The 18,449-nt window shown below is 41.3% G+C and overlaps 1 protein-coding gene across 6 annotated transcripts in view; it reads left to right on the forward strand.

The window, feature by feature from the left end:
• Frmd5 (FERM domain containing) overlaps nt 1-18,449 on the forward strand; it is a 362,433-nt gene that overhangs the window by 233,067 nt on the left and 110,917 nt on the right. For all 6 annotated transcript variants that reach the window (XM_071667828.1, XM_071667829.1, XM_071667832.1 and 3 more), the window contains one exon: nt 15,509-15,597. In XM_071667828.1, coding sequence (XP_071523929.1) covers nt 15,509-15,597 — 89 coding nt within the window. The remainder of the gene's footprint in view (nt 1-15,508; nt 15,598-18,449) is intronic.

Raw genomic sequence — 18,449 nt, forward strand, 5'->3', positions numbered from 1 at the left:
GGGATGAAGAAGTAAGATTATTAGTGAAAGAGAAGAGAGGCATTTGGATGATTTTTGCAGGGAAATAATGCAAATGACTGGGAGATGTATAAAAGAAAGGGACAGGATGTCAAGAGAAAGGTGCAAGAGGTGAAAAAGAGGGCAAATGAGAGTTGGGGTGAGAGAGTATCATTAAATTTTAGGGAGAATAAAAAGATGTTTTGGAAGGAGGTAAATAAAGTGCGTAAGACCAGGGAAAAAATGGGAACATCAGTGAAGGGGGATAATGGGGAGGTGATAACAATTAGTGGTGACGTGAGAAGGAGATGGAGCGAGTGTTTTGAAGGTTTGTTGAATGTGTTTGATGATAGGGTGACAGATATAGGGTGTTTTGGTCGAGGTGGTGTGCAAAGTGAGAGGGTTAGGGAAAATGATTTGGTAAACAGAGATGAGGTAGTAAAAGCTTTGCAGAAGATGAAAGGCAGCGAGGCAGTGGGTTTGTTGGGTATTGCAGTGGAATTTATTAAAAAAGGGGTGACTGTATTGTTGACTGGTTGGTAAGGTTATTTAATGTATGTATGACTCATGGTGAGGTGCCTGAGGATTGGAGGAATGCTTGCATAGTGCCATTGTACAAAGGCACAGGGAATAAAAGTATGTGCTCAAATTACAGAGGTATAAATTTGGTGAGTATTCCTGGTAAATTATATGGGAGGGTATTGATTGAGAGGGTGAAGGTATGTACAGAGCATCAGATTGGGGAAGAGCAGTGTGGTTTCAGAAGAGGTAGAGGATGTGTGGATCAGGTGTTTGCTTTGAAGAATGTATGTGGGAAATACTTAGAAAAGCAAATGGATTTGTATGTAGCATTTATGGATCTGGAGAAGGCATATGATAGAGTTGATAGAGATGCTCTGTGGTAGGAATTAAGAATATCTGGTGTGGGGGCAACTTCTTAGAAGCAATGAAAAGTTTTTATCGAGGATGTAAGGCTTGTGTACGTGTAGGAAGAGAGGGAAGTGATTGGTTCTCAATAGATGTTGGTTTGCAGCAGGGGTGTGTGATGTCTCCATGGTTGTTTATTTGTTTATGGTTGGGGTTGTTAGGGAGGAAAATGCAAGGCTTTTGGACAGAGTGGCAAGTATGCAGTCTGTTGTGGATGAGACAGCTTGGGAAGTGAGTGAGTTGTTGTTTGCTGATGATACAGTGCTGGTGGCTGATTCATGTGAGAAACTGCAGAAGCTGGTGACTGAGTTTGGCTGATTCGTGTAAGAAACTGCAGAAGCTGGTGACTGAGTTTGGCTGATTTGTGCGAGAAACTGCAGAAGCTGGTGGCTGAGTTTGGTAAAGTGTGTGAAAGAAGAAACCTGAGAGTAAATGTGAATAAGAGCAAGGTTATTAGGTCCAGTAGGGTTGAGGGACAAGTCAGTTGGGAGGTAAGTTGGAATGGAAAAAAACTGGAGGAAGTGAAGTGTTTTAGATATCTGGGAGTGGATTTGGCAGCTGATGGAACCATGGAAGCAGAAGTGAATCATAGGGTGGGGGAGGGGGCAAAAGTTCTGGGAGCGTTGAAGAATGTGCGGAAGTCGAGAACATTAACTCGGAAAGCAAAAATGGGTATGTTTGAAGGAATAGCGGTTCCAACAATGTTATATGGTTGCGAGGCGTGGCCTTTGGATAGAGTTGTGTGGAGGAGGGTGGATGTGCTGGAAATGAGATGTTTGAGGACAATATGTGGTGTGAGGTGATTTGATCGTGTAATTGATAATAGGGTAAGAGAGATATGTGGTAATATAAAGAGTGTGGTTGAGAGAGTAGAAGAGGGTGTTTTGAAATGGTTTGGTCACATGGAGAGAATGAGTGAGGAAAGATTGACCAAGAGGATATATGAGTCACAGGTGGAGGGAACGAGAAGTGGGAGACCAAATTGGAGTTGGAAAGATGGAGTGAAAAAGATTTTGAGTGATCAGGGCCTGAACATGCAGGAGGGTGAAAGGCATGCAAGGAATAGAGTGAATTGGAACGATGTGGTTTACTGGGGATGACGTGCTGTCAATGGATTGAACCAGGGCATGTGAAGCGTCTGGGGTAAACCATGGAAAGTTTTGTGGGGCCTGGATGTGGAAAGGGAGCTGTGGTTTCGGTGCATTATTATATGACAGCTAGAGATGAATGTGAATGAAAGTGGTCTTTGATGTGTTTTCCAAGTGCTACCTCACGCACATTTGGGGGGAGGGGGTCGTTATTTTTATGTGTGGCAGGGTGGCAATGGGAATGAATAATGGCAGACAGTATGAATTATGTGCATGTGTATATATGTATATGTCTGTATGTGTATATATATGTATACGTTGAGATTTATAGGTATGTATATGTGTGTGTGTGGATGTGTATGTATATACGTGTATGTGGGTGGGTTGGGCCATTCTTTCGTGTGTTTCCTTGCGCTACCTCGCTAACGCGGGAGACAGCAACAAAGCAAAATAATGATAATAATAAAAAGATGTTTTGGAATGAGGTAAATAAAGTGCATAAGACAAGAGAACAAATGGGAACATCAGTGAAGGGGGCTTATGGGGAGGTAATAACAAGTAGTGGGGAAGTGAGAAGGAGATGGAATGAGTATTTTGAAAGTTTGTTGAATGTGTTTGATGATGGAGAGGCAGATATAGGGTGTTTTGGTCGAGGTGGTATGGGAAGTGAGAAGGTCAGATAGAATGATTTGGTAAACAGAGAAGAGGTAGTGAAAGCTTTGCTGAAGATGAAAGCTGAAAAGGTAGTGGCTTTGGATGGTATCGTTGTGGAATGTATTAAAAAAGGGGGTGATTGTGTTGTTGACTGGTTGGTGAGGATATTCAGTGTATGTTGAAGTTCTTGAGGATTAGCAGAATGCATGCATAGTGCTGTTGTTTAAAGGCAAAGGGGATAAAGGTGTGTTCAAATTACTGAGGTATAAGTTTGTTGAGTGTTCTTGGAAAATTATATGGGAGGGTATTGATTGAGAGGGTGAAGGCATGTACAGAGCATCAGACTGGGGAAGAGCAGTGTGGTTTCAGAAGTAGTAGAGGATATGTGGATCAGGTGTTTGCTTTGAAGAATGTATGTGAGAAGTGCTTAGAAAAACAAATGGATTTTTATATAGCATTTATGGATCTGGAGAAGGCATATGATAAAGTTGATAGAGATGCTTTATGGAAGGTATTTAAATTATATGGTATGGGAGGTAAGTTGCTAGAAGCAGTGAAAAGTTTTTATTGAGGGTGTAAGGCATGTTTATGAGTAGGAAGAGAGGAAAGTGATTGGTTCCTAGGGAATGTCGGTTTGCAGCAGGGGTGCGTGATGTCTCTATAGTTGTTTAATTTGTTTATGGATGGGGTTGTTATGGATGTGATTAAACAACCATGGAGACTCCCACACCATATGCTCTTAATACTTTCCTCAGAGCATCTCTATCAACTCTATCAAATGCCTTCTCCAGATCCATAAATGCTACATACAAATCCATCTGTTTTTCCAAGTGCTTCTCACATACATTCTTCAAAGCAAACACCTGATACACACATCATCTACCACTTCTGAAACAGCACTGCTCTTCCCCAATCTGATGCTCTGTATATGCCTTGACCCTCTTGATCAATACCCTCCCATATACTTTCCCAGGAATACTCAACAAACTTATATCTCTGTAATTATAACACTCACCTTTATCCCCTTTGCCTTTGTACAATGGCACTGTACATGTATTCTGCCAATCCTCAGGCACTTCACCATGTACCATACATACATTGAATATTTTCACCAACCAGTCAACAACACAGTCACCCTCTTTTTTAATAAATTCCACATTAATACCATCCAAATGCACCGCCTTGCCGGCTTTCATTTTACACAAAGCTTTCACTACCTCTTCTCTGTGAACCAAATCATTTTCCCTGACCCTCTCACTTCGCACACCACCTTGACCAAAACACCCTGTATCTGCCACTCTATCATCAAACACATTCACCAGACCTTCAAAATACTCTCTCTCCATCTCCCTCTCACTTTGCCCCTTCACCGATGTTCCCATTTGTTCTCTTGTCTTACGCACTTTATTTAATTCCTTCCAAAATATCTTTTTATTCTCCCTAAAATTTAATGATACTTTCTCACCCCAGCTCTCATTTGCCCCCTTTATTACCTCTTCAACCTTTCTCTTGGCCTCTTGCCTCTTTCCTTTATTCATCTCCCAGTCATTTGCACAATTTCCCTGGAAAAATTGTCCAAAAGCTTCTCTCATCTCTCACTAACAGTCAGTCCTACTTCTTCATCCCACCACTCACTACCCTTTCTAATCTGCCCACCTCCCACCTTTCTCATGCCACAGGCATCTTTTGCGCAAGCCATCACTGCTTCCCTTAATACATCCCATTCCTCCCCCACTCCCCTTACGTCATTTGCTTTCACCTTTTTCCATTCTGCACTGAATCCCTCCTGGTACTTCCTCACATAAGTCTCCTTTCCAAGCTCACTTACTCTCACCACTCTCTTCATCCCAACATTCTCTTCTTTTCTGAAAACTTCTACTTATCTTCACCTTCGCCTCTACAAGATAATGATCAGACATCCCCCCCAGTTGCACCTCTCAGCACATTAGCATTCAAAAATCTCTCTTTCATATGCCAATCAAATAACACCTAATTCAATAACACTCTCTGGCCATCTCTCTTACTTACATATGTATACTTATGTATATTTCTCTTTTTGAACAAGGTATTTCCAATCACCAGTCCTATTTTAGCACAGAAATCTGCTAGCTCTTCACCATTTCCATTTGCAACACTGAACACCCCATGTACACCAGTTATACCCTCAACTGCCACATTACTCACCTTTGCAGTCAAATCACCCATCACTATAACCTGGTCTTGTCCATCAAAGCTGCTAACACACTCACTCTTCTGGTCCTAAAACACTTGCCTCTCATGATCTTTTTCCTCATGACCAGGTGCATATGCACCTACAATCACCCATCTCTCTCCATCCACTTTCAGTTTTACCCATATCAATCCAGAGTTTACTGTCTTACACTATCACATACTCCTGCAACTCCTGTTTCAGGGGTAGTGCTACTCCTTCCTTTGCTCTTGTCCTCTCACCAACCCCTGGCTTTACCTCCAAGACATTCCCAAACCACTCTTCCCCTTTACCCTTGAGCTTCATTTCATTCTGAACCAAAATATCCAGGCACCTTTCCTCCAAAATACTATATATCTCTCCTTTTTTCTCATCTTTGTTACATCCACTCATATTTAGACACCCTAATCTGAGCCTTCGATAAGGATGAGCACTCCCTGCATGACTCCTTCTTGTTTTTTCCCTTTTGGAAAGTTGAAATAGGAGGGGAGGGTTTCTAGCCCCCACTCCCATCCCGTTTAGTCACCTTCTACAACACAGGGAATGCGTGGGAAGTATTCCTTTTGTCATAGAGGGCGACTAATAGTGGAGGGAGCAGGGGCCTAGAAATCCTCCTCTCCTGTTTTATACTTAAAAAAAAAAAAAAAAAGGAACAGAGAGTAGGGCCAAGTGAGAATATTCCCTTTTAGGCTTAGTCCTCTTTTCTTGACGCTACCTAGTAAATGCAGAAAATGGTGAATATGTATGAAAAATATATTCAGAAATGGAAGTGAGTCTTAGGGTGGAGGAGGAGGCAAAGGTTCTGGATGCGATGGAGAATATATGGAAGGAATGTGTTCTCAGAGAGCAAAAATGGGTATGTTTTAAGGAATAGTAGTTCCAACAATATTATCTGGTTGTAAGGCATGGGCTATAGATAGGGTTGTAAGGAGGAGGGTGGATGTGTTTGAAATGAATGTTTTGGGGCAATGTGTGGTGTGAGGTGGTTTGATCGAGTAAGTTATGAAAGGGTAAGAGAGATGTGTGGAAATAAAAAGAGTGTGGTTGAGAGAGCAGAAGAGGGTGTGTTGAAATGGTTTGGACATATGGAAAGAATGAGTGAGGAAAGATTGACAAAGAGTATATATATGTCAAGCGGTGGAGGGAACAAGGAGCAGCAAGAGACCAAATTAGAGGGGGTCAGTGTGTAGCATGGTGGTGGAATGGTTATGTCTTCTCTGATTTTGTTGTCGTTTAGTTTTTCACTTGAGTTTGGATACTGAGGATAGGAGTGATAAGGGGCAGTAGGAGGAAGGGGAGTTGAGTGGTTTGGAGGTTTTAGGATGATATTCTTTTTACAAGTGTCAAGATGTTTGTTGTGTAGCCAGGTAAGGTTGAAGATTTATGTAATTGCATGGATTACAATTGGGCCAGTGTTTTATGTAAAAGTTTGGTATGTTGTCAGGACCTTTAGCAGGAGAGATAAAGTTTTAACTGCATTGATTGCATCAGTGGAAATGAAGGTTGGCATGGCCAATTGTTTCTAGGTGGATTTTGTGTTGGTTTTTTATGACTTTACTGTCTGGATGTGAGATTGACTTGTGGTGTATTTTCGAGTCTTGTCTCATTAGTATATGTGTGTTTTTTTTGGAAGAGGGGCTTGCACTGGAATAGGTCAGGAGTGCCTTCATGAGTGGGGTCTAGATTGGTATGGTAAGTGTGGATCTTTTTTAATGTACTCCTGAGTTGGTTTCTGTGGGTCTTGTGGTTAATTGAGTTGAAGAAAGAGTGCCAGTTTTCAATTCATCTTTCAGAGATGTTGTTATTGATGGTGCTATTTGGACTGTGGATTTGCTCTCTGATCTTTGTTAATGGTGAATGTTTTTTCTGTTCTTTTTTTAAAGAGGTGTGTAACTTGTGGAGAGAAGTTTAGGTTGTATTTCTTTCTTTACCCTTGTGGTATATGCTTTTTTCTGGCTTGGTTGGAGATGTTGATGATGTGTGACACTGCATGATTTAGGGTTGACGAATGATCTCCACTGAAGTCTTGGAGCTTTGGTCCATAGATCTTGGGTGTATTAAGGTGTATGTGGAAAGAAAGGTCACTGTCTCTGAGGTCAAAGATGGGTATGTTTGATGGTACAATAGTCTCAGTAGTGTAGTATGAATGTAAGCATGTGTCCTAGATAAAAAAGTTTGAAAGAGGGTAGATGTATTGGAAATGAAATGCTTCTCAACAAAATGTGGTATGAGGAGGGTTGATTGAATAGTTGATAATGAGAGAGAGAGAGAGAGAGATGAGAGAGAGAGAGAGAGAGAGAGAGAGAGAGAGAGAGAGAGAGAGAGAGAGAGAGATTCCTTATACATGGCAAGAAAAGTACGTATGAGAGAGCTGAAAAGGGTGTGCTGATATAGTTTGGAAATGTTGGGAGAATTACTGAGGAGAGGCTGGACTTAGAGGATGTACATGTCTGAAGTGGAGAGGGAAACTGAGGATGAATTGGAAAGATGGGGGTGAAAAAATATTTGGTCGAGGTGGTATGGGAAGTGAGAAGGTCAGATAGAATGATTTGGTAAACAGAGAAGAGGTAGTGAAAGCTTTGCTGAAGATGAAAGCTGAAAAGGTAGTGGCTTTGGATGGTATCGTTGTGGAATGTATTAAAAAAGGGGGTGATTGTGTTGTTGACTGGTTGGTGAGGATATTCAGTGTATGTTGAAGTTCTTGAGGATTAGCAGAATGCATGCATAGTGCTGTTGTTTAAAGGCAAAGGGGATAAAGGTGTGTTCAAATTACTGAGGTATAAGTTTGTTGAGTGTTCTTGGAAAATTATATGGGAGGGTATTGATTGAGAGGGTGAAGGCATGTACAGAGCATCAGACTGGGGAAGAGCAGTGTGGTTTCAGAAGTAGTAGAGGATGTGTGGATCAGGTGTTTGCTTTGAAGAATGTATGTGAGAAGTGCTTAGAAAAACAAATGGATTTTTATATAGCATTTATGGATCTGGAGAAGGCATATGATAAAGTTGATAGAGATGCTTTATGGAAGGTATTTAAATTATATGGTGTGGGAGGTAAGTTGCTAGAAGCAGTGAAAAGTTTTTATTGAGGGTGTAAGGCATGTTTATGAGTAGGAAGAGAGGAAAGTGATTGGTTCCTAGGGAATGTCGGTTTGCAGCAGGGGTGCGTGATGTCTCTATAGTTGTTTAATTTGTTTATGGATGGGGTTGTTATGGATGTGATTAAACAACCATGGAGACTCCCACACCATATGCTCTTAATACTTTCCTCAGAGCATCTCTATCAACTCTATCAAATGCCTTCTCCAGATCCATAAATGCTACATACAAATCCATCTGTTTTTCCAAGTGCTTCTCACATACATTCTTCAAAGCAAACACCTGATACACACATCATCTACCACTTCTGAAACAGCACTGCTCTTCCCCAATCTGATGCTCTGTATATGCCTTGACCCTCTTGATCAATACCCTCCCATATACTTTCCCAGGAATATTCAACAAACTTATATCTCTGTAATTATAACACTCACCTTTATCCCCTTTGCCTTTGTACAATGGCACTGTACATGTATTCTGCCAATCCTCAGGCACTTCACCATGTACCATACATACATTGAATATTTTCACCAACCAGTCAACAACACAGTCACCCTCTTTTTTAATAAATTCCACATTAATACCATCCAAATGCACCGCCTTGCCGGCTTTCATTTTACACAAAGCTTTCACTACCTCTTCTCTGTGAACCAAATCATTTTCCCTGACCCTCTCACTTCGCACACCACCTTGACCAAAACACCCTGTATCTGCCACTCTATCATCAAACACATTCACCAGACCTTCAAAATACTCTCTCTCCATCTCCCTCTCACTTTGCCCCTTCACCGATGTTCCCATTTGTTCTCTTGTCTTACGCACTTTATTTAATTCCTTCCAAAATATCTTTTTATTCTCCCTAAAATTTAATGATACTTTCTCACCCCAGCTCTCATTTGCCCCCTTTATTACCTCTTCCACCTTTCTCTTGGCCTCTTGCCTCTTTCCTTTATTCATCTCCCAGTCATTTGCACAATTTCCCTGGAAAAATTGTCCAAAAGCTTCTCTCATCTCTCACTAACAGTCAGTCCTACTTCTTCATCCCACCACTCACTACCCTTTCTAATCTGCCCACCTCCCACCTTTCTCATGCCACAGGCATCTTTTGCGCAAGCCATCACTGCTTCCCTTAATACATCCCATTCCTCCCCCACTCCCCTTACGTCATTTGCTTTCACCTTTTTCCATTCTGCACTGAATCCCTCCTGGTACTTCCTCACATAAGTCTCCTTTCCAAGCTCACTTACTCTCACCACTCTCTTCATCCCAACATTCTCTTCTTTTCTGAAAACTTCTACTTATCTTCACCTTCGCCTCTACAAGATAATGATCAGACATCCCCCCCAGTTGCACCTCTCAGCACATTAGCATTCAAAAATCTCTCTTTCATATGCCAATCAAATAACACCTAATTCAATAACACTCTCTGGCCATCTCTCTTACTTACATATGTATACTTATGTATATCTCTCTTTTTGAACAAGGTATTTCCAATCACCAGTCCTATTTTAGCACAGAAATCTGCTAGCTCTTCACCATTTCCATTTGCAACACTGAACACCCCATGTACACCAGTTATACCCTCAACTGCCACATTACTCACCTTTGCAGTCAAATCACCCATCACTATAACCTGGTCTTGTCCATCAAAGCTGCTAACACACTCACTCTTCTGGTCCTAAAACACTTGCCTCTCATGATCTTTTTCCTCATGACCAGGTGCATATGCACCTACAATCACCCATCTCTCTCCATCCACTTTCAGTTTTACCCATATCAATCCAGAGTTTACTGTCTTACACTATCACATACTCCTGCAACTCCTGTTTCAGGGGTAGTGCTACTCCTTCCTTTGCTCTTGTCCTCTCACCAACCCCTGGCTTTACCTCCAAGACATTCCCAAACCACTCTTCCCCTTTACCCTTGAGCTTCATTTCATTCTGAACCAAAATATCCAGGCACCTTTCCTCCAAAATACTATATTTTTTTTTTTTTTTTTTTTTTTTATACTTTGTCGCTGTCTCCCGCGTTTGCGAGGTAGCGCAAGGAAACAGACGAAAGAAATGGCCCAACCCCCCCCCCCATACACATGTACATACACACGTCCACACACGCAAATATACATACCTACACAGCTTTCCATGGTTTACCCCAGACGCTTCACATGCCTTGCTTCAATCCACTGACAGCACGTCAACCCCTGTATACCACATGACTCCAATTCACTCTATTTCTTGCCCTCCTTTCACCCTCCTGCATGTTCAGGCCCCGATCACACAAAATCTTTTTCACTCCATCTTTCCACCTCCAATTTGGTCTCCCTCTTCTCCTCGTTCCCTCCACCTCCGACACATATATCCTCTTGGTCAATCTCTCCTCACTCATTCTCTCCATGTGCCCAAACCATTTCAAAACACCCTCTTCTGCTCTCTCAACCACGCTCTTTTTATTTCCACACCTCTCTCTTACCCTTACGTTACTTACTCGATCAAACCACCTCACACCACACATTGTCCTCAAACATCTCATTTCCAGCACATCCATCCTCCTGCGCACATCTCTATCCATAGCCCACGCCTCGCAACCATACAACATTGTTGGAACCACTATTCCCTCAAACATACCCATTTTTGCTTTCCGAGATAATGTTCTCGACTTCCACACATTTTTCAAGGCTCCCAAAATTTTCGCCCCCTCCCCCACCCTATGATCCACTTCCGCTTCCATGGTTCCATCCGCTGACAGATCCACTCCCAGATATCTAAAACACTTCACTTCCTCCAGTTTTTCTCCATTCAAACTCACCTCCCAATTGACTTGACCCTCACCCCTACTGTACCTAATAACCTTGCTCTTATTCACATTTACTTTCAACTTTCTTCTTCCACACACTTTACCAAACTCAGTCACCAGCTTCTGCAGTTTCTCACATGAATCAGCCACCAGCGCTGTATCATCAGCGAACAACAACTGATTCACTTCCCAAGCTCTCTCATCCCCAACAGACTTCATACTTGCCCCTCTTTCCAGGACTCTTGCATTTACCTCCCTTACAACCCCATCCATAAACAAATTAAACAACCATGGAGACATCACACACCCCTGCCGCAAACCTACATTCACTGAGAACCAATCACTTTCCTCTCTTCCTACACGTACACATGCCTTACATCCTCGATAAAAACTTTTCACTGCTTCTAACAACTTGCCTCCCACACCATATATTCTTAATACCTTCCACAGAGCATCTCTATCAACTCTATCATATGCCTTCTCCAGATCCATAAATGCTACATACAAATCCATTTGCTTTTCTAAGTATTTCTCACATACATTCTTCAAAGCAAACACCTGATCCACACATCCTCTACCACTTCTGAAACCGCACTGCTCTTCCCCAATCTGATGCTCTGTACATGCCTTCACCCTCTCAATCAATACCCTCCCATATAATTTACCAGGAATACTCAACAAACTTATACCTCTGTAATTTGAGCACTCACTCTTATCCCCTTTGCCTTTGTACAATGGCACTATGCACGCATTCCGCCAATCCTCAGGCACCTCACCATGAGTCATACATACATTAAATAACCTTACCAACCAGTCAACAATACAGTCACCCCCTTTCTTAATAAATTCCACTGCAATGCCATCCAAACCTGCTGCCTTGCCGGCTTTCATCTTCCGCAAAGCTTTTACTACCTCTGATCATTATCTTGTGGAGGCTAAGGTGAAGATTAGTATGGGTTTTCAGAAAAGAGGAGTGAATGTTGGGGTGAAGAAGGTGGTGAGAGTAAGTGAGCTTGGGAAGGAGACCTGTGTGGGGAAGTACCAGGAGAGACTGTGTACAGAATGGAAAAAGGTGAGAACAATGGAAGTAAGGGGAGTGGGGGATGAATGGGATGTATTTAGGGAATCAGTGATGGATTGCGCAAAAGATGCTTGTGGCATGAGAAGAGTGGGAGGTGGGCTGTTTAGAAAGGGTAGTGAGTGGTGGGATGAAGAAGTAAGAGTATTAGTGAAAGAGAAGAGAGAGGCATTTGGACGATTTTTGCAGGGAAAAAATGCATTTGAGTGGGAGAAGTATAAAAGAAAGAGACAGGAGGTCAAGAGAAAGGTGCAAGAGGTGAAAAAAAGGGCAAATGAGAGTTGGGGTGAGAGACTATCAGTAAATTTTAGGGAGAATAAAAAGATGTTCTGGAAGGAGGTAAATAGGGTGCGTAAGACAAGGGAGCAAATGGGAACTTCAGTGAAGGGCGTAAATGGGGAGGTGATAACAAGTAGCGGTGATGTGAGAAGGAGATGGAATGAGTATTTTGAAGGTTTGTTGAATGTGTCTGATGACAGAGTGGCAGATATAGGGTGTTTTGGTCGAGGTGGTGTGCAAAGTGAGAGGGTTAGGGAAAATGATTTGGTAAACAGAGAAGAGGTAGTAAAATACTATATATCTCTCCTTTTTTCTCATCTTTGTTACATCCACTCATATTTAGACACCCTAATCTGAGCCTTCGATAAGGATGAGCACTCCCTGCATGACTCCTTCTTGTTTTTTCCCTTTTGGAAAGTTGAAATAGGAGGGGAGGGTTTCTAGCCCCCACTCCCATCCCGTTTAGTCACCTTCTACAACACAGGGAATGCGTGGGAAGTATTCCTTTTGTCATAGAGGGCGACTAATAGTGGAGGGAGCAGGGGCCTAGAAATCCTCCTCTCCTGTTTTTTACTTAAAAAAAAAAAAAAAAAAGGAACAGAGAGTAGGGCCAAGTGAGAATATTCCCTTTTAGGCTTAGTCCTCTTTTCTTGACGCTACCTAGTAAATGCAGAAAATGGTGAATATGTATGAAAAATATATTCAGAAATGGAAGTGAGTCTTAGGGTGGAGGAGGAGGCAAAGGTTCTGGATGCGATGGAGAATATATGGAAGGAATGTGTTCTCAGAGAGCAAAAATGGGTATGTTTTAAGGAATAGTAGTTCCAACAATATTATCTGGTTGTAAGGCATGGGCTATAGATAGGGTTGTAAGGAGGAGGGTGGATGTGTTTGAAATGAATGTTTTGGGGCAATGTGTGGTGTGAGGTGGTTTGATCGAGTAAGTTATGAAAGGGTAAGAGAGATGTGTGGAAATAAAAAGAGTGTGGTTGAGAGAGCAGAAGAGGGTGTGTTGAAATGGTTTGGACATATGGAAAGAATGAGTGAGGAAAGATTGACAAAGAGTATATATATGTCAAGCGGTGGAGGGAACAAGGAGCAGCAAGAGACCAAATTAGAGGGGGTCAGTGTGTAGCATGGTGGTGGAATGGTTATGTCTTCTCTGATTTTGTTGTCGTTTAGTTTTTCACTTGAGTTTGGATACTGAGGATAGGAGTGATAAGGGGCAGTAGGAGGAAGGGGAGTTGAGTGGTTTGGAGGTTTTAGGATGATATTCTTTTTACAAGTGTCAAGATGTTTGTTGTGTAGCCAGGTAAGGTTGAAGATTTATGTAATTGCTTGGATTACAATTGGGCCAGTGTTTTATGTAAAAGTTTGGTATGTTGTCAGGACCTTTAGCAGGAGAGATAAAGTTTTAACTGCATTGATTGCATCAGTGGAAATGAAGGTTGGCATGGCCAATTGTTTCTAGGTGGATTTTGTGTTGGTTTTTTATGACTTTACTGTCTGGATGTGAGATTGACTTGTGGTGTATTTTCGAGTCTTGTCTCATTAGTATATGTGTGTTTTTTTTGGAAGAGGGGCTTGCACTGGAATAGGTCAGGAGTGCCTTCATGAGTGGGGTCTAGATTGGTATGGTAAGTGTGGATCTTTTTTAATGTACTCCTGAGTTGGTTTCTGTGGGTCTTGTGGTTAATTGAGTTGAAGAAAGAGTGCCAGTTTTCAATTCATCTTTCAGAGATGTTGTTATTGATGGTGCTATTTGGACTGTGGATTTGCTCTCTGATCTTTGTTAATGGTGAATGTTTTTTCTGTTCTTTTTTTAAAGAGGTGTGTAACTTGTGGAGAGAAGTTTAGGTTGTATTTCTTTCTTTACCCTTGTGGTATATGCTTTTTTCTGGCTTGGTTGGAGATGTTGATGATGTGTGACACTGCATGATTTAGGGTTGACGAATGATCTCCACTGAAGTCTTGGAGCTTTGGTCCATAGATCTTGGGTGTATTAAGGTGTATGTGGAAAGAAAGGTCACTGTCTCTGAGGTCAAAGATGGGTATGTTTGATGGTACAATAGTCTCAGTAGTGTAGTATGAATGTAAAGCATGTGTCCTAGATAAAAAAGTTTGAAAGAGGGTAGATGTATTGGAAATGAAATGCTTCTCAACAAAATGTGGTATGAGGAGGGTTGATTGAATAGTTGATAATGAGAGAGAGAGAGAGAGAGAGAGAGAGAGAGAGAGAGAGAGAGAGAGAGAGAGAGAGAGAGAGAGAGAGAGAGAGATTCCTTATACATGGCAAGAAAAGTACGTATGAGAGAGCTGAAAAGGGTGTGCTGATATAGTTTGGAAATGTTGGGAGAATTACTGAGGAGAGGCTGACTTAGAGGATGTACATGTCTGAAGTGGAGAGGGAAACTGAGGATGAATTGGAAAGATGGAGTGAAAGATATTTTGAATGATTGGGTCATGAATATGTACGAGGGTATGAGACATGTGTGAGATACAACAGATTAGAGCACTTTGTATAAATGGGGTGATGTGCTGTAAGTGAGTTGAACTAAGGCACATGAAGTGGTCAGAAGAAATTGTGGAGGTATGTGATGCTTGCTTGTGAAAGGGCATTTGAGGAAACAAGGCCATCCTTTGTCCATTCCTTTCACTACCTTTCTAATAAGAAAGTGGTGAACAAATATGAAAAGAAAATATAATATGATTCATTTAAACCCAGCATGTCACAGACATTTTAAACCTTGATGAGATGCTGGTACGTCTCTTCCATTTGAAGGAACTACATGCCCAGTGACCTATTGTGTCATCCTACACTTTAATTTTTTCTTCTCTGCCTAGGGATTGTCTTTTCTAATTGTATATTTAAGATCAATCATTAGGGTCTCCTGATATGTTCAAATATGATAGTTTGCTGTTATCATCACCTGAACCCATAAGGTTTCATTTATTGAATTTACATAGTAGGGTTGGAACCCACAAGGAGAAACATGCAAAACCCTCCCATCACAGTTTTCTCTGGATCACTGAGCCATGTGGATATTCATGCAGGGTAATTAGAGTTGTAGGTTACACATAGCATCTGATCATATCTTTAGTGACTAAAAGAAATCTTGGTTCCTTCAGAATTAGGTGAGGAGAATTCTGAATGTATGGTATATGTGATTAGTACTTTCAAATATCATACATATCATGTAGATAGGACTGAAATGGTTAGAGGTGTACACTGTAATTTATTCATATTGTTAAGGATAGTAGAGTATAATGTATGGAGCCTCAAAGGTTCATGTGTTTGGTAGTCTTTTAAAACACAACAGCATTAAAGCACATACAGTAGTTGCAAGTGTTTTTCTTTACATGTATTGACATAATGCCAAATTTGCAGAAGAAGCACACTGTAGGATTCAAGTGCCCAACAGCTTCTGCATGCAGACACCTGTGGAGATGTGCAGTTGAGCAGAGACTTTTTTACACGTATGTGTTGGATGTTAATACTATATATGTATATCATTTGTGTCTGGGGTAGTAGTGCAGTTGAGCAGAGACTTTTTTACATGTATGTGTTGGATGTTAATACTATATATGTATATCATTTGTGTCTGTTGGTAGTAATAGAAATACTCTTTAACCAAAAGAGATGCAGACCAAGGAAAACACTTAAGTTCAATATGATTTATTTTAAGTGAAGAAAATGTGTAATTCTCTGATCAACTTTCAAGGAAGTGTGGATAATTTTTAGAGCCCACCTTGAAATATAAGTTGGTTAAAACAAATAGAAATTGGTGTTTATGAGTAAAATGTTAGGAAATTGTTTTATTCAGAATTGTAGTTTTATATTGCCTTAAGAAATGGATGAAGTAATTGATGTGTGCATAGTGTGTGAAAATGGAGTAAAAGATGCATTAACACATTGCCTGTTAAAGAATATTAGGAAAAAAGGTTCCTTGTTAGTATCTTTTAAGAAATGATATCAGTCATCATGATTCATGCAACACAAAAGGATAAACTAAGGGATTAATACACACACACACACAACACATGCACATATATATTACTTTTTATTTCATTTGCTTTGTTGCTGTCTCCCGCATTAGCGAGGTAGTGCAAGGAAACAGACGAAAGAGTGGCTCAACCCACCCACATACACATGTATATACATACACATCCACACATGCAATATATACATACCTATACATCTCAGCATATACATATACACACACACACAGACATATACATATATACACATGCACATAATTCATACTGTCTGCCTTTATTCATTCCCATCGCCACCCTGCCACACATGAAAATAACCACCCCCCTCCCCCCAAATGTGCGCGAGGTAGCGCTAGAAAAAGACAACAAAGGCCACTTTCGTTCACATTCAGTCTCTAGCTGTCATATAATAATGCACCGAAACCACAGCTCCCTTTCCACATCCAGGCCCCACAGAACTTTCCATGGTTTACCCCAGACGCTTCACATGCCCTGGTTCAATCCATTGACAGCACGTCAATCACGGTATACCACAACGTTCCAGTTCACTCTATTCCTTGCACGCCTTTCACTCTCCTGCATGTTCAGGCCCCGATCACTCAAAATCTTTTTCACTCCATCTATCCACCTCCAATTTGGTCTCCCACTTCTCCTTGTTCCTTCCACCTCTGACACATATATCCTCTTGGTCAATGTTTCTTCACTCATTCTCTCCATGTGACCAAACCATTTCAACACACCCTCTTCTGCTCTCTCAACCACACTATTTTTATTACCACACATCTCTCTTACCCTATTATGACTTAATCAAACCACCTCACACCACATATTGTCTTCAAACATCTCATTTCCAGCACATCCACCCTCCTGCGCACAACTCTATCCATAGCCCACTACTCGCAACCATACAACATTGTTGGAACCACTATTCCTTCAAATATACCCATTTTTGCTTTCTGAGATAATGTTCTTGAGTTCCACACATTCTTCAAAGCTCCCAGAACTTTCACCCCTTCCCCCACCCTATGATTCACTTCCGCTTCCATGGTTCCATCTGCTGCCAAATCCACTCCCAGATATCTAAAACACTTCACTTCCTCCAGTTTTCTCCATTCAAACTTACCTCCCAATTAACTTTTCCCTCAACCCTACTGTACCTAATAACCTTGCTCTTATTCACGTTTACTCTCAGCTTTCTTCTTTCACATGCTTTACCAAACTCAGTCACCAGCTTCTGCAGTTTCTCACTCGAATCAGCCACCAGCGCTGTATTATCAGCAAACATCTGACTCACTTCCCAAGCGCTCTCATCCACAACAGACTGCATACTTGCCCCTCTTTCCAAAACTCTTTCATCCACCTCCCTAACAACCCCATCCATAAACAAACTAAACAACCATGGAGACATCACACACCCCTGCTGCAAACCAGCATTCACTGAGAAGCAATCACTTTCCTCTCTTCCTACCCGTACACATGCCTTACATCCTCGATAAAACTTTTCACTGCTTGTAACAACTTACCTCCCACACCATATATTCTTAATACCTTCTGCAGAGCATCTCTATCAACTCTATCATATGTCTTCTCCAGATCCATAAATGGTACACACAGATCCATTTGCTTTTCTAAGTATTTCTCACATACATTCTTCAAAGCAAACACCTGATCCACACATCCTCTGCCACTTCTGAAACACAGCTCTTCCCCAAACTGATGCTCTGTACATGCCTTCACCCTCTCAATCAGTACCCTCCCATATGATTTCCCAGGAATACTCAACAAACCTATACCTCTGTAATTTGAGCACTCACTTTTATCTCCTTTGCCTTTGTACAATGGCACTATGCAAGCATTCCCCCAATCCTCAGGCACCTCACCATGAGTCATACATACATTAACTAACCTTACCAACCAGTCAACAATACAGTCACCACCTTTTGTAATAAATTCCACTGCAATACCATCCAAACCCACTGCCTTGCTGGCTTTCATCTTCTACAAAGCTTTTACTACCTCTCCTCTGTTTACCAAATAATTTTCCCTAACTCTCACACTTTGCACACCACCTCCACCAAAGCACCCTATATCTGCCACTCTATCATCAAACACATTCAACAAACCTTCAAAATACTCACTCCATCTCCTCACATCACCACTACTTGTTATCACCTCCCCATTATCCCCCTTCACTGATGTTCCCATTTGTTGCCTTGTCTTACGCACTTTATTTACCTCTTCCAAAACATCTTTTTATTCTCCCTAAAATCTAACGATACTATCTCACCCCAACTCTCATTTGCCCTCTTTTTCACCTCTTGCACCTTTCTCTT

This window comes from Panulirus ornatus, chromosome 12 (assembly GCF_036320965.1).
Source record: "Panulirus ornatus isolate Po-2019 chromosome 12, ASM3632096v1, whole genome shotgun sequence".
NCBI lineage: Eukaryota > Metazoa > Arthropoda > Malacostraca > Decapoda > Palinuridae > Panulirus > Panulirus ornatus.